Genomic DNA, 25,446 nt, shown 5'->3' with positions numbered 1-25,446 from the left:
TTGGCAACTTACTCTGCTCATTCTACATACTTTCCGTTTGTACACAGTTGCCTCAGGCATTGCATCTTAAATCGTTGAGAAAAAAAAAATTCTTTGCTTTACTTCTGCTTTCAAGAAATTAACATCAATGAGTACAGGAACGCTTTATGTTGCTGTGCTGTGAATGTATATCGTATCCATCTTGCCTAAGATTGAATTCATTATAAACAGTTATGCGTTTTGCTAATCGTGAATTCACTAGACACTCAGGCCATTGCTTTCTTTTCTCTGTCTGCCTTAGCAAATACTATTCCTTGTTTTAGTACACAACACAGTATTTTTTTAATGTTTTTTTATTGTAACAATTTGGCACACCATAAATACAATACGGTTTTTGTATAGGCTCTGGTCTTTTTGTGGGAAAATATATTACTTTTTTCCAAACCATAAATCCAAAGGTAATGAAAAGGTAAACTGGTCAAATTTATATAGTCAAATTAATCCTACTGTCTCAAAATTATGTTTGCACAATTTGCATGAACATCGCCACCATCTTTATATGTCTCTTCACATTTTTGCCACACACTGCATCTGTTCTCCATTCTTCAGATGAGAAACCAGATGAGAAGTGGATTGTGTTTGACGGGCCTGTTGATACACTGTGGATAGAGAGTATGAACTCCGTTATGGATGACAACAAGGTGCTCACACTCATCAATGGAGAGAGAATCTCCATGCCTGAACAGGTGAAAACAGAACTGGAGAACAGACATTTTTCACGAATTGCCGTTTTACTTTTCATTGTATGAAAAGCACATGTCATGACAGTTATTGATAACATTAACGATGGCTCCGTTCTATTCGAGTTTCCTAGACATGACAACGCGACAATCAGGGAACAAGCTCATGAATACAGTTTACATATTTAATTTGATTGTAAATCACAAAAACATATGCAAAGCAAATACTAAACTTATGATTTCTCTCCAAAAAATCTGACGGATAGATAGATAGATAAATAGCTTTAAACCGAGCCAGAGCATTCAAGTGGCTTGATTTATTTAGCAAAAAAAAATGGAACAAAGTGACAGCCAATAGCTCTTAACAAACTGGCATTAAGCATTCATGTGCATTATCTAAAATGAATTGTTTTAATTAAGTTAACTTTGCCGATTCTTTGGATTTTAAGTCAGCATTCTGACTCATCATTAAATTGACCTTTTACAATAGCAGTCATTTGGTGTAATACAATGCAGGTTATGGTCCCAGATAAATAAACAAACACTTTATCCTACTTCAGTTACTTCACACTCGATCTTTATCAACCATGCACAGTAAAAGGATCTCAACAACACAACAGAAAATAAAGTATACATTTGTTTGTCATAGGTTTCTCTGCTGTTTGAAGTGGAGAACTTGGCAATGGCCTCTCCCGCTACAGTGTCTCGCTGTGGGATGGTCTACAACGATTACGTTGATCTAGGATGGAAGCCTTTTGTTCAGTCCTGGATGGACAAGCGACACAAGGTACAATGCATGCAATGACTTATAGTCAGTATTTTTTACTCATTTACACATTTATTAGAGTAAAATAATAAAACATTTATGAAATATTTCCATTTTATTCCCTTATTTGACCATTTCTATGTATTGATATTGCTTTTGCTTCATTTCTCCACAGGCCGAAGTAGAACATTTAAAGCGTGTGTTTGAGAAATATATAGAGAGCACACTGAAATTTAAGAAGAGCAACTGTAGGGAGCTGATTGCCATCACTGAGCTGAATGGATTGATCTCTCTCTGCCGCCTCTATGACTCACTGGCTACGTCCAGCAATGGGGTATGTGAAGTAGAGTACAATCTGTAACCTGCACATTGGACGTTGTATCTCTCCCATGGACAACCATTTTCCAGCACACCTTAAATTTTTGTCCTTAATTGTATTTGGTGTAAATGATTTCAAACTTGTGACAAATTCAACTATAAGTATCCAACTCTCTCCCTTTGTCTAGGTGAATGTTGCGAACACAGAAACCTTGGGTAGGATGGTGGAGCTGTGGTTCATCTTCAGCCTCATCTGGTCCGTCTGTGCCTCTGTTGACGAGGATGGACGCAAGAAGATAGACAACTTCCTACGTGAGCTGGAGGGCAACTTCCCCACAAAGGTTCTATGTAGAGCATCATGTTTATTTACACACTTATGACATTCAGAGTCAGTCAAACAGCACTCTCTCTTCACTAAGTTGCTTGATTGACCAGTTGTAGGTGTATTGCAGGTTGTAACTCCAGTCCTGAGGCTTAAATATCGGTATATTTTGCAAGAAAATTAAACTAGAAAATTAAAGCTACCAGAGCTATTCGTGTTTGAGTAGCTTTTGTAAAATGAATCTTAAAGACAGGTAGTTCTTTTTATTCTCAGTATCCATGACTACAGAAATTCACCAACAACACTTCATATAGCAAAGGTGGCTTGATACCTTGAGAGCAGCTTAATACCATAAGTTAAGTTAAGTTAAGTTATCTTTATTTGTCAGTTGTACACGAGGCACATTGAAATTTGTCTTTTCGCATATCCCCTCTCAAGTTACCACACTTCGGAGGGGGTCAGAGCGCAGGGTCAGCCGCAGTACAGCACCCCTGGAGCAGTTTTGGGGTTAAGTGTCTTGCTCAAGGACACAATGGTAGAGATGGTGGGCACCGTAGACGCAATACCAGCCTCTGCTAGTTTTACGACTCACACCCTCCTGTCCGGTGCCGGGGATCGAACCAGCGACCTCATGGTTACTGGTCGGCCACCTTTTCCTCTAGGCCATCCTACCACCCATAACAGTTTAGAAAGTGAGCCAAATCGTACCTAAAGTCTCGTATCCACTGAGCAGACACAGTGTGGCCCATTGATTAACATAATGAATGAAAAATGCCACACAATAAACAGAGAGCTGCTCGCCAACATTTTACGCTAAAATCAAGAATCTTGCCGAGGTGATTACACAGCGGTTTATCAAGGAAATTATTCTGTCGACCAATCAATGGACTGCAGTGTGTAGCTCCACCCTTTTGGGACCCTTTGAGACGGCTTGTTACCCCACCAGAAGGTTCCCAAAATTAGGTGCGGCTCTGCTAGCTTATTTTGGGAGCCTACTTTTGACAGTGGAAACGCAAATAAAAGCAGCCCGAGCCACACCGCTCAGTAGAAACGAGGCTATAGACAAACACAATAACCTGTTTTTCTACAACCGTCTCGTGGTTTTACAATTGCAAGCCCTGGTTGGATCGATGTAAACATTTTAAACGCACCAAATAAATAATAATAAGAGATAATGCTGTACACCACCATTTTCCATCAGCACATTGTATGAATCTTTTTTATCTTCTTCAGACAACAACATCCTCTGAACTTTGTATGTAAACTCTTTCAGGACACTGTTTACGAGTACTATGTGGACGCTAAGAACAAAACCTGGGCTTCTTTTGAAGAGAAGCTGCCCAAGGGCTGGCGCTACAATGCCAAGTATGTAACCATGATCCAGTAACTTAAATTGTACTTGAAACTGAATAAATAGATGAAAATAAACTAGTGCTAACATCTATAGAACATCTCTGCCCTCTCCTGCAGTGCCCCATTCTATAAGATTATGGTTCCTACAGTGGACACAGTTCGCTACAACTTCCTGGTGAAGGCTCTGGTGATGGGTCAGTACCCAGTGCTTCTCACCGGGCCAGTGGGAACAGGTAAAACCTCAGTGGCCGAGAGCATCATGCAGGGCTTGGATAAGAAATGGACTGCCCTTACTGTCAACATGTCTTCACAGGTTGGTTCCTTTGCATGGTCTGTGTGTATCTTTGTATGCTTTATTGCCACCATCTAGTTTAGTGTCAAACATTATCACCAAAAATAGTTTATTTTCATCTCTGTTGAAAATAATCTAAATTCTCGTAGAAAGAGTAGACTTAAAACGGTAGACTTGCTGACACTCATCATCAGCCACAAGATCTTTCCCCCTACATTGTCGCATAAATAATACTAGTGTACAGATATGCAGGTTTCAAACTAATAAACTGTACTGTCTTAACTATGAAACATTTCTGAGGTACTTAATGAAACAAGGCTTTCTCAATCTTTTCTGTATCTTTCTCTATCACTGCCTAGACCACCTCTAACAACATCCAGGCCATCGTGGAGAGCCGCATAGAGAAGAGAACCAAAGGCGTGTTTGTGCCAGCGGGTGGGAAGCGCTTGCTTTGCTTCATGGATGACCTTAACATGCCAGCCCATGACCTCTTTGGCTCCCAGCCACCACTGGAACTGCTGCGCCTCTGGATCGACTATGGCTTCTGGTATGACCTCCAGAAACAGACCCTTAAATTTGTCAAGGTGAGAAAAGGACATATTGATGAGCGCAGTAGCAGCCTGTTTTAGGTGTTTGTATTATTATAAATTGTTTGCCTCAGTGCCACCTTCATAATAACCTCTTAATTACCATTCTATATCTGTATGTGGGATAAGAACTTTACATTTAAATTAGGGCTGTAAAAATTAACGCGTTAATTTCGATTAATTAATCACAGAAAAATTAACGCGATTAAAAAAATTAACGCAGATTAATCGCACTTCTATAGTGCCCTTTGACCCGCTGCAAAAGGGGTGAGACGATAGCGCAGCTGCACCTGTAGTTTGTGGACACGGCCCACACGGGATTAAAGAGTAAAGAAAGAAGCATAGAGAGGGCTCTATGGACGTTTTATGGGAACCTTCGGGCAAATAAGCATGAAGGTAGGAAGTTATCTTATGTTATTCTCTGCAGTGTCTGTGTATTATTGATTTAGTGGGTGCCTACTTAACGATGAAGGTTCAAAACTGTCAGTATCTCTCAATCTTCCGTCTCACTTTTGTTTGCTAGCTGCCTCGTCTCCCGCATAAACGGACCACCCCCCCCCTGTCACTCTTTCTAGCATATGCAGCCTGCCTTTTTTCCTCTTGTGTGTGTGTGTGTGTGTGTGTGTTGTGTGTGTTTGTCAATATTTTTGGCTATGAGTAGGACGATGGTGAATAAATCGGCATACGCTATGCGCACCTGTGGCAGTGCAGCGCTGTCTGTGCTGGGAGATAGACAGTCTTCATTTAGCCTGCTTGTTTTTTTGTGGTTTTAAGTAAAAAAAATTGTCGAAGTTCCTAATTTTATTTCATGTAGAAATCTGGCTGAGGGAAGGAGACAGAAGTTACGAGAGAGAGAGAGAGAGAGAGAGAGAGAAACAAACTGTAAACAGGCATAAAAGTGTCATATAAGTATGCGATTAATTTAGATTAATTAATCACAGAGCCTGTAATTAATTAGATACATTTTTTTAATCGCTTGACAGCCCTAATTTAGATGTCTTATTTCATAGGTTCCTTAGGGGCTATACATCTCCACTGCTTTCTATTGGTTGTCTTCATGTTTGTCTGCTTTTGGTAGGATATGTTCTTGATGGCGTCAATGGGGCCCCCTGGAGGAGGTAGGACTCACATTTCTGACCGCTTGCAGAGTCGATTCAACCTCATCAATATGACCTTCCCTAATGTAAGTCCTGCTGACTATATCTCCTCCCCTCTCCTTCAGAATAAAGAATAACTTAAACAAATTAATAGTCTTTTTTTCCTAACTAAATTTAATTAATAGACATTATGAAATATGTAAGAGACAGAATATGTCCTCACTGCATACAGGAGTCCCAGATAAGGCGGATCTACAGTACCATGATCAACCAAAAGCTTCAGGGGTTTAAGGAGGAGGTGAAGCCCATTGGAGATACTCTGACGCAGGCCACCTTGGAACTGTATTACGCTGTTTCAGCTCGTTTTCTCCCCACTCCAGCCAAGATACATTACCTCTTCAACCTCAGGGATATCTCAAAGGTACACAATTAAACATGAAGAGGGGTAAGATCACTATGCGTATACCCCACAGCGCAGACATACATACAGTACCTAAAATGTGTTTCCACAAAAATACAACTGGAGCTTGTTTCATAAAGGGAATTCAACATAGGAAAATATATAACATGACATTACCCCTTCTAGGTGTTTCAAGGTCTGCTAAGAAGTCACGCAGACTTTCATGATACTAAAAACAACATCACAAGACTGTGGATACATGAATGCTTCAGGTAACCATGAATACATTTTTTTACAAAACCTTTACCTTTTTATATAGCATATTCACCATAGTTGTAGCCTCATGCCATACTGCATCATTATACCTAAACTGAAGCGTAGAATACATTCTAGTAAATTGTTTTATACTTTATTTTAGATAAGTCATAACATACAGATGATTTTGTTGTGTACAGAATATACTGAATTATATTTGTTGTCTATATTTTGTTGTGGATTTCAGAGTGTTTTCAGACCGGCTTGTCGATCACAGTGACATGGATTCTTTTGTTGCTTTGCTGGGGGAGATCCTGGGCTCACTCTTTGACCTCACGTTTCACAGCATCTGCCCCAACAAACAGCCACCAATATTTGGTACAATTATGACTTTACACGCACATTATGATGATGGATTAGAAGATGGACTGTGGTTCGAAAATCATATGAAGAATCGATCACATGTATTGTCTCAGCTGACAGATTGATAATTACAGCAGTAAAAGTGAATGTGTTTTTTATGTTTATTTATCTGTGTGTGAATCAGGGGATTTTCTGACTGGGTCTGGTGTGTATGAAGACCTCGTGGACATCAAGGGTCTTAAGAAGTTCATGGAAAGCCAGCTGGAGGATTACAACCTGACACCTGGCACAGTGCCAATGAGCCTGGTGCTCTTCAGAGACGCCATAGAACACAGTGCGTCTGAGAAGACAACACACACATCCACACACACATGCTCATACACATTTTTAAGTCGACCATACAACGTGTATACAATTCCCCTGAAGCATCAACCCTAGCCGTCACATTCTGTCCAGTCAATCCATAAAATTACCGCAATCCTGGAGTGTCTTTGCTGTGTTCACTGTTTGCCAGTTTCATGATTCAGACCCAGTTTGATACTTCTTTATAAAACACAGCGTGAGGGCTCAGCTAAAAGCTTCACTGTGGTTGAAAGAGAGAAAACCTCTCAGCAGCAGACTCCACTCTCTACTCACTGCTGTCTATGAGTCACTTTACCACATGCTACCGCAAATCAATAGCAGTATATTACTATGGAAACAACATGAATCAACACTTGCTTGTATATATTGTTTTTGTACATGCCTAGTTTTCCAGGCACATGCAACTATGTCAATATAAGAGCAGATTGCATAGCTTTAAAAGGTAGTGCCAAATACAAAACTGTATGGCTGTAGGTTTTGTCACGTGCAAAATAATAATGTTCCAGTAATAACAACTGATATGAGGACAAAGTATATGAGGATTTCAGATGGAAGTCATGGTCTTTGTACTGTTTTTGTGTTCCCTCCACAGTTACCCGTGTAGTGCGTGTGATCAGTCAGCTCAGGGGCAACATGCTGCTGGTTGGTGTTGGGGGCTCTGGTAGACAGAGCCTGTCTAAGATGGCCTCCTCCATCTGTGAGTACCAGGTATTCGAGGTGGAAGTCACCAAGCAGTACCGCAAACAGGAGTTTAGAGAAGGTAAGATCAAATACCTTACAATTACCTGGGGGATGACATTCAATTACACATGACATTTTGAAAGTAGCACTACGGTTGGGAAATTAAAACTTGGAAAACTTGAACCAAAGACAAATAAAACAAGATGAGAACAACCATGGACTATTTATTCAGTTGTATTCAGTTAAAAGTCCTTGCTTTCAGACATCAAGAAGCTGTACCGTCAGACTGGTGTGGACAACAAGCCCACAGTCTTCCTGTTCAATGACACCCAGATAGTAGATGAATCCTTCCTGGAGGACGTCAATAACATCCTGAGCTCTGGAGAGGTGCCCAACCTCTTTAAGCCGGATGAGTTTGTTGAGGTCTGTATTCTTCATATTTTCTTGGCTTTATCTCAATATAATAATCTAACTCAAGCATTTTTTTCCATTTATTTTTTTCATTTGCACACTTGCATATTTATTGTATGACAGATACAAACAGGTGGAACTCAATTAGGGTGAATATTACTGATACATGACTGATGATGTGTCCAGATGCACAGGATGTATTTTACAACGTTCTAAAATGTCACTGCATTTTACAAATGATCCTCGCTATGTTGTGTAATGATTTTACTACAAAGTGTATGTATTCAATACACATATACTGTGAGTTTGTGTGCATCCATAGATCATTCAAATTTATATTAAAAACTAAGTCGATTAAAACCTAAATCCAATTCTCATAACATCAACCTTGTGTTGTTTTGCCTCTAGGTATGCAATGCTCTGTCCGATTGTGCCAGGAAAGACAATGTGTTGGAGACTCCAGACTCCCTGTTCAGCTATCTGATAGAGCGAGTCAGGAACAACCTGCACATCATTATCTGTATGAGCCCAGTGGGAGAGCCCTTCAGGTATACTTGAATATTGTTTTCTACAGCACACTGTGTCTTAATATATATCCAGGTTAACCTCACACATTTCTTTTGACTAAACCCCTCTTACAGCTCAAGCATTGATGGCCTAGTTGTAATTCATGGCACAGGGTAGTGGTCCCACATAATGCTGCTAATTGGGCTGGTAGGCACCATTACCCGGAGCTAATCACCATTCTCCGGGTGACAAAATATCTTGGCCTTCTGACCACTAGCTGCTTTTTATGACATTGCCAGAGTTCAGGGAGCCCTGCTGCCCCCATTAACCAGCTTAACTCACTGACTCACTGTAGATCTGGAGTGTACTTTGCTTTGACAATAAACTGTAACTTGCCCCTAAGAGTATCTCTCTTACTTTTTTTGTGTCACACTGCCTTTAGCTAGCCACATTTGTTACACATCTATTGAAAAGAAAAGAAAGCTTTTGCAGCATAAAAAACTTTAGTTCGCCAACAGGACCCGCATCCTCCAGTACCCAGCACTTGTCAACTGCACCTCCATTGACTGGTTCTGTGAATGGCCCAAAGATGCTCTGCTAGAGGTAGCTGAGAGGTACTTGGATGGACTTGACCTGGGCTCCTTGGAGGGGGTGAGGCATGCACACACACTCACATACATACACATTTTGATGGTGGCAGTTGATTTCACTCTGTTAAATGGGTGCATGCCTGCGGTATCTGCTCCTTCAACAGCTGAATCTTCAACCTTCATGTAACTATGGTCTCATAGCATTGAAATCCAGACCTGCCGCTGGCCAATTTATACGTGCTCTCAACGTGTTTGTCTGGGCATGCTCCATTGAAGCTCATTAAATATGTCAGAAAATTCTGAGCTATGTTTCAATTGGTTCTATCTGATATTGGCGGGCCAGAGCCCTATGTATGGTGCTCTGGGTTGGACGTAACCGGATGACGACAGTGCTGTGCATTGGCAGTTGAAAGCTGTGATAGTGTCATGTGGTTGATACTTTGTGTAAATTATTTAAAATGACTGTTTTCACCTGAAGAAGTATCTTTTCGTACTGTAAGCTCTGGCTGTACACGACAAAAACCTCCTCGCGAGAAACCATTGATATGAATTAAACTAAATTCATATCAACTAAATTACTTCAAATCCAGTTATCACTCACACTGGCTTTTCCTATTGATTTAACTTCATAGCATCCAAGTGTCATTTCATTTGTGAACTGCTGTGGCGCCTTGATCAATCCCTGTGTGTAAAATGAATACATAGTAACTAATTTGGCTCCTGAAGTTGCGTTCCTTTTTTTCAGGTCCAAACCAAGGTTGCCAGTATCTTTGTGACCACACACCAGTCCGTAGCACACATCTCCCAAAGGATGAAGTTAGAGCTGAAGAGACATAATTACGTGACCCCCACCAACTACTTGGAGCTGGTGTCTGGATATAAGAAGTATGCCCCTTCAAAACTTTCTCTTTCACTTATTCCTGTTACTCTTTTCACACACACATAAAATGCTTCATGTGTGTCTTGGTAGCCACATAAATTATTCGCAAACCCTCACCAAGCTCTGTCTTGCTATGCTATGCTGTGTGTGTGTGTGTGTGTGTGTGTGTGTGTGTGTGTGTGTGTGTGTGTGTGTGTGTGTGTGTGTGTGTGTGTGTGTGTGTGTGTGTGTGTGTGTGTGTGTGTGTGTGTGTGTGTGTGTGTGTGTGTGTGTGTGTGTGTGTGTGTGTGTGTGTGTGTGTGTGTGTGTGTGTGTGTGTGTGTGTGTGTGTGTGTGTGTGTGTGTGCGTGCGCGTGTGTGTGTGTGTGTCCATCCAGGCTGCTGGCAGAGAAACGCAGTGAGCTTGGGGAGCAGGTGAACAAGCTGCGTAACGGCCTTTTCAAGATCAGTGACACACGAGTGAAAGTGGAGGCCATGTCTTTGGAGCTGGAGGACGCCAAGAAGAAGGTGGCTGAGTTTCAGAAACAGTGCGACGAATACCTGGGTGTCATTGTGCAGCAGAAGATCGAGGCTGACAAGCAGCAGAAAGTGAGCACCACAAACATGTTTACATGACTATAAATATTTTACTTAAAGGTGCAGTGTGTAATATGACATCATCAAGAAAGTTCTACAAAGTTCTAGAATGCAACACTCCCTGGGTAACCCCAACCCTTTCGAATAATAACAGAAGCTACAGTGGCCTTCAAGGACAAGAACAATTTTAAATTTTAAACAATGCACCTGATGACATTCCAACTATGACACTTTCAAGATGGCGGCACTAGGCCTTGGTCCAAAATATGCAGAAATATGGACATATATGAGACCCTTTCTAAGGGGAAAAAAAAATATTCAAAACATTTTTTTCAGCTATTATGCACTAAATTAAATGTACTTATGGATATTATAATTACTTTCTACAAAATCTGCTAGGAAATAAAACCCAAAATTCTACACACTGCAGGTTTAATAGATTAAAGTAAGAGTTTGATTAAGACATGTACATGATTCATATCCACCTGATAACAAGTCGTCCTATTGAGTTTGATTCTTTCTGGGGCTTTTTATGTTTTGAAGGATGTTTGGCATTTGGCTAGACTAGAAAAGAGGCATATTATAGTCAATCACACATTGGTGTATGTTTGTGTGTTTTTGTGTTAAGGCTGTGAGTGCTAACAGTGAGAAAATTGGGGCAGAAGAGTTCCAATGTAAAGCCTTAGCTGATAATGCACAGAGAGATCTGGACGAAGCCCTGCCTGCCCTTGAAGAGGCCATGAAGGTAAGATAAGTGTCCTGTTGACTGTTTTAATCATGCCAGTCCCTCCATGTGTTGATCATTTTGACTTTGATGTAGATGCTGATATATGTGAAGACTATACCTCTCCTATTCACTGTTGTAAGGACCTTGTCATATTGAGTGTGTGGTTTCTATACGTCTACATTTTGTAAAATCCATTTTCTATCCCTTCATCTTTTTGCACATAGGCTCTGGAGTCTTTGAATAAGAAGGACATGACAGAGATCAAGTCATATGGCCGTCCCCCAACACTGGTGGAGACAGTGATGACGGCCGTTATGACCCTTCTGGGCAAAGAGCCTACTTGGGCAGAGGCCAAGCGACAGCTGGGTGAGAGACAGCAACGGTGCATGATTTAAGGATGGATGAAGGGAGAGTTTGGCTGAGAAAACAAAGTATTTGAGAAATGCAAATAATGAATAGAGTAAAACTAGACACATACAGAATTTTGCAGTAAAGAAAGAAAGATGTAACTGGAAAGAAGGGGTTTGCATATATTATGTTAAGACTCCCTTAATTCACCCTTTCTTTGTGATGACTATATAATATGTGTCCATCTATTATATGTAGCTATGCTGATTTTTGTCATTTTGACAATTGATTGTATCACTAAACATGTTATACCTTTTGGCATTGCTTAGCACTCATATCATGATGTGAAGGGTTTTCTAGACTCTAATTCTCAGGCACAACATCTGTCTAAGGTCAATAGTAGTGCGAGGGGAACTGGATATTCTAAATGGGAAAAATGTATTCCTACTGCTGTTCACCCATCTTTAAAAATTAAGATTCTTAGGAAAATATTCAAATAGAGTAACACATAAAAGGCACAAAATGTTTTGTCTTTCATGTTTGTTTTTTAACCTATGTGATCCTGAAATGTTTTACTGCAGGTGATGGCAACTTCATCAATACATTAGTTTTCTTTGACAAAGACAACATATCAGATCGTGTCTTGAAGAAAATCGGCCAGTACTGCAGACAGGTCGACTTCCAGCCAGACATTATTGGCAAAGTATCATCGGCTGCCAAGTCCCTTTGCATGTGGGTCAGAGCCATGGAGGTAAGAGGTTGTCTGTCGGCTACTGCTCACAAACTCTCACACATGCTTACAGATGGACTGTCACCATAAACCCACAAGGGCACATGGTAGTTTTGTAATTATTTACTGTTCAGATAGAAATATATTCCTTGTATACTATTGGACCAATTTTGCATAGTGTACAAACCCACAAAGAAGCAAAGCAGAAGCACGAGACTGTAAGACAAAAAAACACAGCAAGGGAGCAAACACAAAACAGTGACCCTAACCCTAACCCTATTTTTTAAATGAATACATAACAGGAAAATACGAAAAAAATCTAAATGTATGGATATGTTCACTGTTCTTCCAGGTTTATGGCCGTATCTTCAGGGTGGTGGAGCCAAAGCGGAACCAACTGAACGATGCCATGTCCCAACTAGCAGAGAAACAGGCTGCACTGGCTGGGGCCCAGAACAAACTGCGTGAGGTATAAAGCCCATTGCATCTAGCATTAAAACACTAGTTCAAGTCAAGTGTATACACCAACAACAACAACAGTGTTATTAAAGTAGGTCCAATTTACATATTACGAGATCAATATAATCGTTCAATATAACTGCTGTGCCTGTGTGTGAGCAGGTCGCGGATAAGCTAGACCAGCTGAAAAAGTCGCACGGCGAGAAGCTGGCCACGAAGGAGAGTTTGAGGAAGAAGTCCGAGGAGATGGAGGTGAAACTGGACCGAGCTGACAAACTAGTGTCTGGACTTGCTGGAGAGAGGGTCCGCTGGGAGCAGAGAGTTACTGTAAGCCATACACATGTACTCAGCAAAAATAATAAATATTCTCCTACGTAGGCCTGAAAATGTGGCTTTTTGTAACCCACAATCACATACACATGAACATATATAATCTGTATGTGTGTGTGCTTCAGGGTCTTGAAGAAAACATGGGATACCTCGTAGGAGATTGTTTGCTGGCAGCATCGTTCTTGTCCTACATGGGACCCTTCCTTTCCAACTATAGAGATGAGCTGCTTGCCATCTGGATGAAGGAGGTAAGGCACATGGACACAGACACTCACATTCCTCATAAAACATACCTGTATATCATGATGTTCATTTCAGTTAAAAACATTTTTTTTAAAAAAGACGCTTGCCATGTACTTGCATTCTCACTCTAACGTTAAAAGTAAATCATAAATGAGAATTGTCTGCTTAAAATAATTTAGAATGTTATGGTTGTATTTCCATCACACCCTATATTTTACCCCACTGTATTTTTACTCTTTCACTTTCCTTCTTGTGTGCTGTTAACTCTCTCCTCAGGTACGGGACTTGGAGATCCCATGCACACCAGGGTTCAGTTTTGCAGTTTTTCTATCCAAGCCTACTGCAGTGAGGGACTGGAACATCCAGGGTCTGCCCTCTGATGCATTCTCTACTGAAAATGGAGTTGTTGTCACACGTGGAAACCGGTCAGTACATGTAAATACAAGTTTTAGAAGATTTGCTATAGTCTAGTAAGTGATTACTCAAAATAATCATGATTATGATTTTTTCATAATCGAGCAGCCCTACCTTCTTGCAATTTCCATGGTTTAGATCAATTAGAAACTATTAAAGTATTAAATAGGTAGGCCTAGTCATTATTAGTATGTTGACTTCATATCTCCAGGTTGTTTATTGTGATTTCATAAGTAGTGAGCTCCATGGTTACGCAGTGATTGACAGGCTGACTGAAATGCTCTTGAGCTGGAGAGAAACTCCCCTCTCCCAACCCCACACCCTCTTAAAATACACAAACCGTTTGCCTTTACTGTTGCATCCCAAAAAAGTCGGACGCGTACTGAGCCCCCAAAGGCCCATTATGAGCCAGGAAAAACCCTGAGTAAGCACACTAGATTAAAATGCTTTTTGGTTTGTGTCTATAAATATGTGTCTAGTATTGTTAATACAGGTTGTTTCTTTCCCTTCTTTTAAGATGGCCTCTAATGGTGGACCCTCAAGGTCAAGCTCTGAAATGGATCAAGAATATGGAGATGAAGAAAGTATGAAGTAGTACTATGAGTAGTATGAACTTTGTTTCAAATTGTTTAGAGAATACAGGGAATGCAGTAAAATTTAACATATTGATCAATTTATTTACAGCCAATAGTATTTAGTATTTCCACATTATTTTGAACTAGATTTCAGGACTGGCTAACTTTTGCTACACCGAAAATAACTATCTTCCAATACTTTACACAATATAAATGAAATGCAATTAAAATAAAATGGTCACTTGAAGGTGTCATCCAATTTGATGAATTTAAACTTTAATTTCATGAACATTTGTTCATGATACATATGTGCGTAATTGTTTCTGATGCTTCTTCTACTGTATGTTCTTGTGCATTACTGGCTTAGTTGTGTGTCTTAGCTTGGTCTATTTATACAGATTTATGCAGGTCACTCTTGCAACAACCTGATTAAATATATGTTGTATAAAATATTGTTCTTGTTCTGTCCAACTGCATCTTTGTTTTTTCCACATGTGCAGGGTCTGAAAGTTATAGACTTTCAAATGCCAGACTATCTGCGGGTGCTGGAGGGCGCCATCCAGTTTGGGAATCCTGTTCTGCTGCAGAATGTCCAGGAAGAGTTGGAGCCTTCTCTCAACCCAATTCTTAACAAGTCCCTAACACGGATAGGTCAGATACACAGACATACAGTATGCACAATTCTAAAATGTGTTTTCTGAAGTAAATGTAGCTGAATGTGAGGGGTTGTCTAAATGGAGATGTGTATGCACTTTCCCAGGTGGCAGGCTGATATTGAAGCTGGGTGATAAGGAGCTGGAGTACAGTCCAGAGTTTCGTTTCTACATTACCACCAAGCTGTCAAACCCCCACTATGCACCAGAGACTTCTACAAAGACCACCATAGTCAACTTTGCTGTCAAGGAGCAGGTCTGAGTGTGACGTTTATTATTGTGTACTTCTCTTCATGTGTGTGTATACCCATTTGTGTGCACATGCAGTTTTACAGCAGCCTTAAATTGTCTGTATGTGTATGGAATTGTGTGTTAATTTGTTTGTGCGTGTGTGTGTATGTATGTGCAGGGTCTAGAAGCCCAACTTCTTGGAATTGTTGTGCGTAAGGAGCGTCCTGAGCTAGAAGAACAGAAGGACACTTTGGTGATCAGCATTGCATCTGGCAAGAGAAGCCTGCAGGAGTTGGAAGATGAGATCCTCAGGTTGTTAAACTCACTGTTTTGGCCCTCTGACCTTTTTTCATAAATATTTTTCTTGTATGTGTGGACAACAACAATAGTAGTATTTTTTCGTAGTAGTATTAATACCATCTGTAACAATAATTGTTGAAGCATTTGTTGTCATCCTGGTAGTGGTAAGCACATTTTCAGTAGCAGAAGTGATAGCAGCAAGACCTACCTTCCCTGGAGCCAGGGATTATATGTCTTAAAGTCAAGATTGCATTTAGAATAAAGGCCCCAAATACTAATAAATTACTTTATCAGTCTCAGTTATGCATTTTCTATAACTATACCATTTATTCTACTGTTGCTACTAGTAGTAGAAATTACCAACCACCTAGTTCTATTGTACACTCATAAAGCCTGAATTAATGCAGGTTTTTCATCAAATACAAAAAGTATTATATATAAGTATTTAAGTGAGATGTATTATTTTTTAATGTACAATGGCTGACTTGTTTCTAAAACGATGGTTCTATGAATTCCGGATGACAGGCTTCTGCTTCCGCGAGAAGATATAAGGAACAGATCCTCTGGTGACTTCCAGAATATATAGATATTCCCGGGTCACCGAGGTGTCACGGGTGACTTTGTTGGTATAATATCTTGACCTGTGCATGTGCGCGATAGAACACCCAGTGCTGAAAGCACCGCCTCTGGCGGTCAGTAGGAATGAAATGTAACATGAAGTTTAAACTTCCAGTTTTGATCATGTATGTGTGAACCCTTATGTAATTCTGTCTGCAAATGTTTTTCTTGATCATGCTCAGTAGGCAGTTTTGCTGTGTTTTGTTTGATTCATCATTAAGGTATTTTTTTATTTCTTTATGTTTTCTTTCTTCTTGGGGATATTTGTCTCTATCAGGCTGTTGAATGAGGCGACTGGCTCTCTTCTGGACGATGTGCAGCTGGTGAACACCTTGCAGACATCTAAAGTGACATCCACTGAGGTTACAGAGCAGCTTGAGAGCAGTGAACAGACTGAGATCATGATTGATTCTGCTAGGGAGGTAAGGTGTCTGGATGAAGGGATTGGGGATTTGGATCTTGTGATAATTTGAATCCCTTAAGGGTTTTAGGCCACTGGTAAGGCAAAGCGTTCACATATAAGCCATCACTGGGAATTCTGCAAAGCTGTTATGTGCATTTGATTTTAATTTAACAACTACTTATTTAATCCATTGATTATACAAATTTTACTTTTTCTGTGTACAGTATGTGTCAGGACTTTAATTGCTCTCTCAACAGGCCTACCGCCCATGTGCCCAGCGAGCCTCCATTCTATTCTTCATCCTAAACGACATGGGCCGTATTGACCCGATGTACCAGTTCTCACTGGATTCTTACATTAACCTATTTAACCTCAGCATAGAAAAGAGCAAGCGCAGCCATAAACTGGAGGAAAGGATTACCAACCTCAATGAATACCACACATATGCACTATACAGGTAAGAAGGGATGCATCCAGAGATGCCTATTTCATAGATTATGTCTGCATGCACGTGTTTGTTGGGCAAGTGAATCCTAGACAGTAAATCTATTGTTTGTATATTTGACAGATCAATACCATAGGTCTTTTTATGATGTACAACTAATGTATGTATACCTGTGCTGTGTAAAATAGCATATAGATGCATTTACATATCACTTCTTTTCATCAAGAGCAACTTGGGGTTCAGTGTCTTGAGGACAGCAGCTAACTCTGAATTTAGTTGCTCTACTTCCTGAGCCAGCTGTTGGAGCCCTTCCAAATATTGACTAAGTGTAAAAGAGCTCTTCTCTGGTAATAGTGCTTGTTAAGTGTTGTATGGGATTTAAAATTGTAAGGTTAAAATTTTTGTATGGCGTAGACATTTCACCACTATAGCCCTTAATGCTATAGTAGCACGCGATTGTGTGCATGATAAAAACTTTTATGTTATAACTTAGCAGTTTACTTACCAATTAGAATTATACTTTCCTGATATGATCAATATAGAATCTTACACTGTGTCTGTGGAGGTACTTTAGCTAACTCTGTGTGTCTTACTAAATCAGATTGCTATCTTCTTCAGGTACACGTGTCGTGGTCTGTTTGAGGTCCACAAGCTGCTCTTCAGCTTCCAGATGTGTGCAAAAATCCTGGAAGTAGCAGGCAAACTCAACATGGATGAGTACAACTTCTTCCTCCGGGGAGGACTTGTAAGAAAACACAGAACACACACACAAACATCTTGTCCTGACCTGATACAGTATGATTGATGTGTTGGTGGGTTGTTTGGTCTATTTATTTGCACAGATTGAAGGATAGTTTGACTTCTGATTAATTAGAGGGTGTGTCTCTAGGTACTCGATAAAGAGGATCAGATGGACAATCCCTGTACCAGTTGGCTGGTAGACTCTAGTTGGGACAACATCACAGAGTTAGATAAACTGCCCAACTTCCATGGCATCATGGCCTCTTTTGAACAGTACCCCCAAGACTGGCACCTATGGTTCACTAGTGCTGAGCCAGAAAATACCACACTGCCAGGTATGTATGTGTTGTGAAAGGTTTTTATTTTTCTTGTTACCAATTTACTGAAATATATATATTTATTTTCTTTTAATAATCCACATAATATATTCATAAATCTCCCCTTCCCATTCTCAAACTGCCCTGTTTCACCTCTATAATCCCTGGTTTCACCTGTTTCCCCTTTTCCTTCCAGGTGATTGGGAGAATAACTGTAATGAGCTCCAGAAGATGTTGATAGTGCGCTCCCTGCGTCAGGACCGTGTCTCCTTGTGCGTCACCTCCTTCATTGTTAACAACATCGGCTCTCGCTTTGTGGAGCCGCCTGTTCTCGATATGAAAGCTGTGAGTGTCAGCTCACTCACATTTAATCCCTGTGGGGTAGTTTTTAAGCTTTGAAGTTAAAGTTAACAAATGTTTCTATTATATGTTATTGTAGCTCAGTTGAAAACAAAACCCAATCAGAGTTTTCTATTAGCTGGCAAGTGAGTTACCCCATGCTGGCTAATCCATGCTCACTTTCCATGTTCTCTCCCCAGGTTGTGGAGGAATCTACCTGCAGGACTCCTCTGATCTTTGTTCTGTCCCCTGGCGTGGACCCCACAGGAGGTCTGCTGCAGCTGGCTGAGGCCTCTGGCATGAGCAACGACTTCCATGCTCTCTCTTTGGGCCAAGGACAGGCCCCCATTGCTAAGAGCATGATACAGGAAGGCGTCAAGAAGGGTAAACACTGTGTCTTTCTACCTGTGCCTCTGTTTCAGTCAGATTCTGTTGATTAGCAGTCCCTCTTTCTCCCACAACTGTGTTTCAGTTTCAAAAGCTTGCCTTGCCGTACACAAATGTATTTTTTTTTCCTGTGATTACCACAATATCATCTGAAAACACAGAACAAGTTTTATCTCAAGACTGCTTTTTCTCTGCACAGGGCACTGGGTGTTCCTTGCCAACTGCCACCTGTCTCTTTCATGGATGCCTGAACTGGACAAGCTGGTGGATGAACTACAGGTGGAGAAGCCCCACTCAAACTTCAGACTTTGGCTCAGCTCTTCACCACACCCCGAATTTCCCATCACCATCCTGCAGGCTGGCATCAAGATGACCACTGAACCACCAAAGGTGCATGTGCTAACACACACACACAGACTTGAGCTATTTACTATACATGACACAAAGTCTACATAGAAGTTCCTTATATACTTAGTCTTATTTGCCACATTTGTGCATACATTTCACAGTAAGATATACAGTACATCCTACATGCAACAATCTCCATAGTTTTAACGCTGCCCTTTTGTCCTCAGGGTGTGAAAGCCAATATGAAGCGTTTGTACCAGCTTGTGACCGACGCTCAGTTTAAGCGCTGCTCAAGACCCGTCCTCTACAGAAAGCTGCTCTTCTCCCTCTGCTTTTTCCATAGCATCCTTCTGGAAAGGAAGAAGTTTCTACAGCTGGGCTGGAACATTATCTATGGCTTCAACGATTCTGACTTTGAGGTCAGAGTCTCATCTGATACTGAAGAAAAAATTGAAAGAAAGAGCAGGGCAAAAATAAATAGAAAGAATACTCTCTAGTTCAGTCCAGTGAAAATGTTGGTGATGACACCTACTGCATGATGCTCATGATGTTGTTATGATGGTAAATGATTGCTTGATTGTAGTGTATGTATGGTTGAAGTTTTACTTGATTTTTTCAATCAGAAAGGCCATTTAATAGCTTGTCAAAATGAGACAGTTATACTAATGAAAGAGGACAGTCTAGTTCAAATATATGAGACTAAATCCTGAATCCTCATAGCCATTTAAAAATATATTTTTTTCTCCAGTCTATTTTTACTGTTTCTGTCTACTTTCTGCATACACTTTCTTGCCTTTGGTCTTTATCTTACATCTCAAAGTCAGTCCATTACATTGTCATCTCGGTGCCCCCTAGGTGAGTGAGAGTCTGCTGAGTCTGTATCTGGATGAGTATGAGGAGATTCCCTGGGATGCACTGAAGTACCTCATTGCTGGTGTCAACTATGGAGGTCATGTCACAGATGACTTTGACAGACGTCTTTTAACCACATACATCAATGACTACCTCTGTGAAGGTGCCATAAACACACCTTTCTTCAAGTAAGTAACACACACTCACAAACTAATTCTACTGCACCTTAGTGTACTAGTACTTTAAGCACGCAATTGCATGCTAAAAATGTATTATGCTTAAAAATAAAACGTGTATGTATATATTAGAGATGAACACATATTTAGACATTAAGCCATTTTAGATTTCAAACTTGATTCGGTATCCCTTGAAAAAGGCATTTTCCCCTGATGGAAACAATGGTAGCCGTATAATGTGGCCAATGCTACTTCAACTACCTTCCAAAGTTCCTAGTAGGTTGCAGAGTACCAGCACCACCAAGTGGACAATCCCATTATTTAGATTTAAGAAATACATTTGATGCACTTATACTGTAAGAAACCGTTAGTTCCCAGTTGTTTTTGCATTGTTACTTGTACAAATGCTGTGTCCAATCTCTTCTCTTTCTAACCAACTACCCAAATTATTTGAGGGGAAATCTCATTTAGTGCATCAACTCAAAATAACAAAGACTATTCAAAGAAGACTGCGTATTGTAGATGTAAAGAATGGGCTTTATTATAAGGGTATATATAAACTCCATACATTCAGGTAGAATGAGTTATAGTATTGTTGTTTGCAGTATATCTTATTTATTTTAGAAGGCATTATTACAATGAATTATCATTTGATCAGATGAAAATAATCTTTACTGCTAAATTGGGTAATATGTTATGGTATTAGAGGAAAATGAAATTGAGGGATCAACTGCTCTAAAACTTTGTTTGGAAATTCTAAGAAAGCAGTTTGCCTTTATGCAGTCGAAGAGGTTAAATATTTATTCCGAGCATCACAGGTTACATGCATATGTACAGAACTAGCTATTTATATTATTAGGTAAACAATGGTAGGATGTACATTATGTCTACACATGAGTTGTAAAAATGTCCACTGTCAACTATTCACATTGTTTAATTTAAATATGCAGATAGATTAATTTCAGGACCTGTGGATGATTATTGTACAACAATGTCTATCAATACTATTATCATATCACTGACTTTATATTCTTTATCTGTCAGGTTGTCCCCCTTAACCACCTATTACATCCCCCGTGACGGTCCCCAGTCCTCATACAAGGAATACATCAGCATGCTGCCGCCCGCAGAGCACCCGGAGGTGTTTGGCCAGCACTGTAATGCGGACATTGCTAGCCAGATCGCTGAGACTAGGACGCTGTTTGATACACTGCTCTCCCTGCAGCCCCAGGTCCCCAGTACCACTGCTGCTGGGGCAGGGCCCAGTAGAGAAGATAAGGTGAGGAAATGACTGGGTGATTAGAAATCCACAACTTCATCGACTGGCATAAGACCAATAATTTGACCACGGCACACAAAAGTTGAGCATTATACTGGGCCAAACAGTAAATATTACCAATATAAGATAAGATAAGATAAGATAAGATATACTTTATTCATCCCAGCAGGGAAATTCAGATGCTACAGCAGCCAGCATACACAGAACACAACACAGCACATATAGGCCTATCCCCACCCAAACATGAGCATACATACATAGCCAAGATGAGAAAGTGGTATGGATAGTCTCTGTGCATAAGTAGCTGTTACTCGTATATAACAGTACACAAATACTAGCTCTGCCTTATGATATGATAAAAAACAAAAATTATGCTAAAAGAAAAAGCAATCAAGTGTGCAGTTATACATGTGCAAAAAATGCAAAATATGCAGCGCAGGCTAAAGTTTAAAAGTTCAAATGTCCTCTGTCCTTACTGAAAGGGGAGTCATTATAAAGTGCAATTGCAGTAGGTAAAAAAGTGTTTTTGTATCTGTTATTTTTGCAGCTTAGCCGCCGTAGCCTCCCACTAAAAACACTCCTCTGTTTACACACAAGACTGTGTAAGGGATGCATGTTATTGTCCATAATGTTCAGCAGCTTCTGTACCATCCTTCTCCCCATCACCACCTCCAGGGGCTCCACAGCAGTACCCAGCACAGAGCCAGCCCTCCTGATCAGCTTGTTGAGCTTTTTAGAGTCACAAGCCCTGATGCCGCTGCCCCAGGAGATGGCCGCAAAGAAAATGGCACTTGCCACAACAGACTGATAAAACATGGCCAACATTTTGTTACACACATTAAAAGACCTAAGCTTCCTCAAAAAGTAGAGTCTACTCTGGCCCTTTTTGTAGACAGCCTCTGTATGTATAGAGTATGTAGAGATTAGTTAGAACTTTGGAAATTCAAACATTCATCCTCTTTAATCTAATCAGCATGACTCTTTGTGGCCTTATCCTGATGTCAGGATCAGTTCATATTAGCAGCATATGCTCAATAACTGTTGAAGATCAGCAATGCATGGATACATTTTTATTTTAAATCTGCTCAAAAATACAATTGATAATGCGATGATCAAAAATCTTCTCCGTTAAACAAGAATATAAATGCCCAACCTGTATATTATGTACCAATGAACAACAATGGATGCTTCAGAACTCAATTTTTTTGTTGGGACCGCATTGGCTCTTTGTCTTGAAATACTTGCATGCAGCTCCATTGTAAGTTAACCTGCCTCTCCTGCTTTTGTACAACATTTCATTTTTGCTTCCAGGTATTAGATATGTTGACAGATGTGCGTGGGAAGATACCATCATCGATTGACTATGAGGGAACCAGATCACTTCTCCAGGACAACCCTTCACCTCTTAATGTGGTCCTACTCCAAGAGATCCAAAGATACAACTCTCTGCTGGACACCATCGTGTATGAACTCTAATTATAACTGTCATTTAAACATAGAAGTTTCAAATGGGACAGGGATGTGCTTGTCATATCCTATCAAATAGAAATTATGAACTCAAAGAAAAAAAGGCTGTTGGGAACACATTGTCCTGTTTTTTACTGATAAAATTAATTGTTAATTTATATATACAACTAGGTTGAGCAATTCTGGAGATCTGGTCCAACCCATCCAAGATGATTTACCAACATTGTGTTTTGCCCTTATGGGATGGTCACACAAGGGTATCTGATTGCAATGCAAAAATCTAAACAAACTAGTCATTTCCAATGCTACCCAAGAGGCCATGACATCAAAGATCCAAATCAGCAAACAACAGGGACTATAGATAAGAAAGTTGTTCTTGTGTTGGCTCGTTACATACACTCTATGGTTGATTATCACATACAATTAATACTCTGTAGAGAGCTGACGTATTTTTTACTCTGTATGTTTATGTGGTAGTTCCTCCCTGGTGGAGCTGGAGAAAGGAATCAAAGGCTTGGTGGTGATGTCACCCAGCTTGGAGGAGACGTTCAACTGCATCTATGATGCCCGTGTACCACCGCTGTGGGATAAGGTGCAAGACACACTCACACAGACACACAGAGCACTCCTAATAACCCACACAATCCTAAGTGCTCTTCTAATAATTTGAAGCTGCAAATTAAATCAAATAAGCATCACTGTCTCATTTTTTTCTGTAATTATTTTTGCTGCGGCTTGAGGCATTATTCCAGCCTACTCTCTTCTAATTATGTATAGATGATGCACATACTGTATATACATACTGTATGTGTGATGTACATGCAGTGTGAGAGGTGAAAACTCCTGAAGTGAGAATTAAAACTGCACCTGCTACCTTTCTTTTATCTTACTTCATATTGGGGGCAGAGAGAATACAATGAAGAAGTGCTGCTAGGATCAACAATATTGAGACAGCTGCTGCTAGAAGAATTGAGTGGACTAAATGACAAAAGATTAAAGAATACTATGTTGTCAAGTTTAAAATATTAAAAAGAGTGCTTTGAAAATGGTAGCAAAGCATGAAAACAACAGTGAAACCAATATGGCCTTTTTTGGTTTGGCTTCACAGTACTTTATAATAAAGTATTGCACAAGCTTGTCAGATTTTCATGATGTGCTGCCATTTTCCAGACACAATTCAGATTCTTACTCAGGACTTGTGTTGACCTTTGTGATTGTGATCTGATCAACACTAATCTCTTGTGCTCGCTGCTGCAAGTCAAACAGCTGTAGGCCTGTCTCTGTGCTGACTCACTGGCCTGTTATTAAAGGTGTATTTATCCATCACTCTGCCTGGCTGCACAGACACACACTTATTGTTCTCCTCTGTCCAACTGCGGACACGCGCGCACACACACACACACACACACACACACACACACACACACACACACACACACACACACACACAGTGATAGGGATCTGGCAGCATTCCAGCTTTAATTCTGTCTCAACACTCCACTCTTGCTTCATTATCACTGGAACTCTCTTTACAGTAGAGAGAGAACACAAGGTGCTGTCAGACTGGGTCAAGGGGCTACAAAAGTGTGTGTGTGTGTGTGTGTGTGTGTGTGAGTATGTGGAATGTGTGTGTGTCTATGCATGCATTTATTTGTTAGTAGCTGTTCATCAGGTGGAGTGTACTGTGGCCCTCGGTAGCTGAACAAAGCCAGCGTCTGTGGACTAATCATAGTATAAGCAGAGTGAACCTTTCCAAGGCCTGCTCTCCTTTCCTGAAGAACCAGAGCTCATTGTGCTTTAGCCAGCAGCTTATTACTGATGGTTTGTGTGTGTGTGTGTGTGTGTGTGTGTGTGTGTGTGTGTGTGTGTGTGTGTGTGTGTGTGTGTGTGTGTGTGTGTGTGTGTGTGTGTGTGTGTGTGTGTGTGTGTGTGTGTGTGTGTGTGTGTGTGTGTGTGTGTGTGTGTGTGTGTGTGTGTGTGTGTGTGTGTGCCTTTATAAATGTCCTTTTTATTGCAGTATTGGACAGCTATTAGGGTTGCTTCCTCCAGCTGAGCTCCTCTGTTCTACTGAGCTCTTGATACAAACCACTTGCTCTGTTTCTCTTTGGTTAACTCTCTGTGTCTATTTCATCGTTGTCTGCATCATCTATTGCTCCCTCCATTCTGTACTCCTCATGCCTCATCTGGTCTAAGCAGCAACAACAGCCCCTCACAGACTGTGTCCAGCTTATTTATCTCTCCATCCCTTCATCCCTCTCTTCTCCGCCCCTCCTTGGCATGGCACTCTGTCATTAGCTCTGAGCTCACAGAATCATGGCTTCAATTTTGGCCTGCCTGCCTCTCAGTCTCTAGCAGTTTTTTTATTTAGTTTCTTCACAAGGCTCTGCTGTGTGTGTGTGTGTGTGTGTGTGTGTGTGTGTGTGTGTGTGTGTGTGTGTGTGTGTGTGTGTGTGTGTGTGTGTGTGTGTGTGTGTGTGTGTGTGTGTGTGTGTGTGTGTGTGTGTGTGTGTGTGTGTGTGCGTGCGTGCGCCTGTGGGGTAATGACATGTCAGCGATGTAATTGTCATTCTCTTCGCAGTGCTAA

The 25,446-nt window shown here is 40.6% G+C and overlaps 1 protein-coding gene across 1 annotated transcript in view; it reads left to right on the top strand.

The window, feature by feature from the left end:
* Window positions 1-25,446, top strand: part of dnah2 (dynein, axonemal, heavy chain 2) — a gene marked incomplete at both ends in the record, with an annotated part of 72,622 nt that overhangs the window by 35,989 nt on the left and 11,187 nt on the right. Inside the window, 41 exons of the mRNA XM_080052418.1 lie at window positions 589-725; window positions 1,369-1,506; window positions 1,661-1,819; window positions 1,992-2,144; window positions 3,399-3,490; window positions 3,596-3,791; window positions 4,130-4,354; window positions 5,436-5,540; window positions 5,687-5,875; window positions 6,041-6,126; window positions 6,357-6,487; window positions 6,657-6,806; window positions 7,428-7,595; window positions 7,779-7,939; window positions 8,336-8,475; window positions 8,953-9,085; window positions 9,770-9,909; window positions 10,282-10,492; window positions 11,109-11,225; window positions 11,432-11,573; window positions 12,137-12,306; window positions 12,638-12,754; window positions 12,907-13,071; window positions 13,200-13,322; window positions 13,594-13,742; window positions 14,249-14,315; window positions 14,807-14,957; window positions 15,067-15,215; window positions 15,369-15,502; window positions 16,386-16,530; window positions 16,769-16,968; window positions 17,575-17,701; window positions 17,846-18,032; window positions 18,211-18,359; window positions 18,554-18,737; window positions 18,940-19,130; window positions 19,316-19,507; window positions 19,944-20,128; window positions 21,161-21,395; window positions 22,707-22,858; window positions 23,340-23,454. Coding sequence (XP_079908544.1) covers window positions 589-725; window positions 1,369-1,506; window positions 1,661-1,819; window positions 1,992-2,144; window positions 3,399-3,490; window positions 3,596-3,791; window positions 4,130-4,354; window positions 5,436-5,540; window positions 5,687-5,875; window positions 6,041-6,126; window positions 6,357-6,487; window positions 6,657-6,806; window positions 7,428-7,595; window positions 7,779-7,939; window positions 8,336-8,475; window positions 8,953-9,085; window positions 9,770-9,909; window positions 10,282-10,492; window positions 11,109-11,225; window positions 11,432-11,573; window positions 12,137-12,306; window positions 12,638-12,754; window positions 12,907-13,071; window positions 13,200-13,322; window positions 13,594-13,742; window positions 14,249-14,315; window positions 14,807-14,957; window positions 15,067-15,215; window positions 15,369-15,502; window positions 16,386-16,530; window positions 16,769-16,968; window positions 17,575-17,701; window positions 17,846-18,032; window positions 18,211-18,359; window positions 18,554-18,737; window positions 18,940-19,130; window positions 19,316-19,507; window positions 19,944-20,128; window positions 21,161-21,395; window positions 22,707-22,858; window positions 23,340-23,454 — 6,260 coding nt within the window. The remainder of the gene's footprint in view (window positions 1-588; window positions 726-1,368; window positions 1,507-1,660; window positions 1,820-1,991; window positions 2,145-3,398; window positions 3,491-3,595; window positions 3,792-4,129; window positions 4,355-5,435; window positions 5,541-5,686; window positions 5,876-6,040; window positions 6,127-6,356; window positions 6,488-6,656; window positions 6,807-7,427; window positions 7,596-7,778; window positions 7,940-8,335; window positions 8,476-8,952; window positions 9,086-9,769; window positions 9,910-10,281; window positions 10,493-11,108; window positions 11,226-11,431; window positions 11,574-12,136; window positions 12,307-12,637; window positions 12,755-12,906; window positions 13,072-13,199; window positions 13,323-13,593; window positions 13,743-14,248; window positions 14,316-14,806; window positions 14,958-15,066; window positions 15,216-15,368; window positions 15,503-16,385; window positions 16,531-16,768; window positions 16,969-17,574; window positions 17,702-17,845; window positions 18,033-18,210; window positions 18,360-18,553; window positions 18,738-18,939; window positions 19,131-19,315; window positions 19,508-19,943; window positions 20,129-21,160; window positions 21,396-22,706; window positions 22,859-23,339; window positions 23,455-25,446) is intronic.

Source organism: Ammodytes marinus (assembly GCF_949987685.1).
Source record: "Ammodytes marinus genome assembly, chromosome: 23".
Classification (NCBI taxonomy): Eukaryota; Metazoa; Chordata; class Actinopteri; order Uranoscopiformes; family Ammodytidae; genus Ammodytes; species Ammodytes marinus.
The sequence above is the reverse complement of the archived record's forward strand: the minus strand, read 5'-3'. Positions and strand labels throughout refer to the sequence as shown.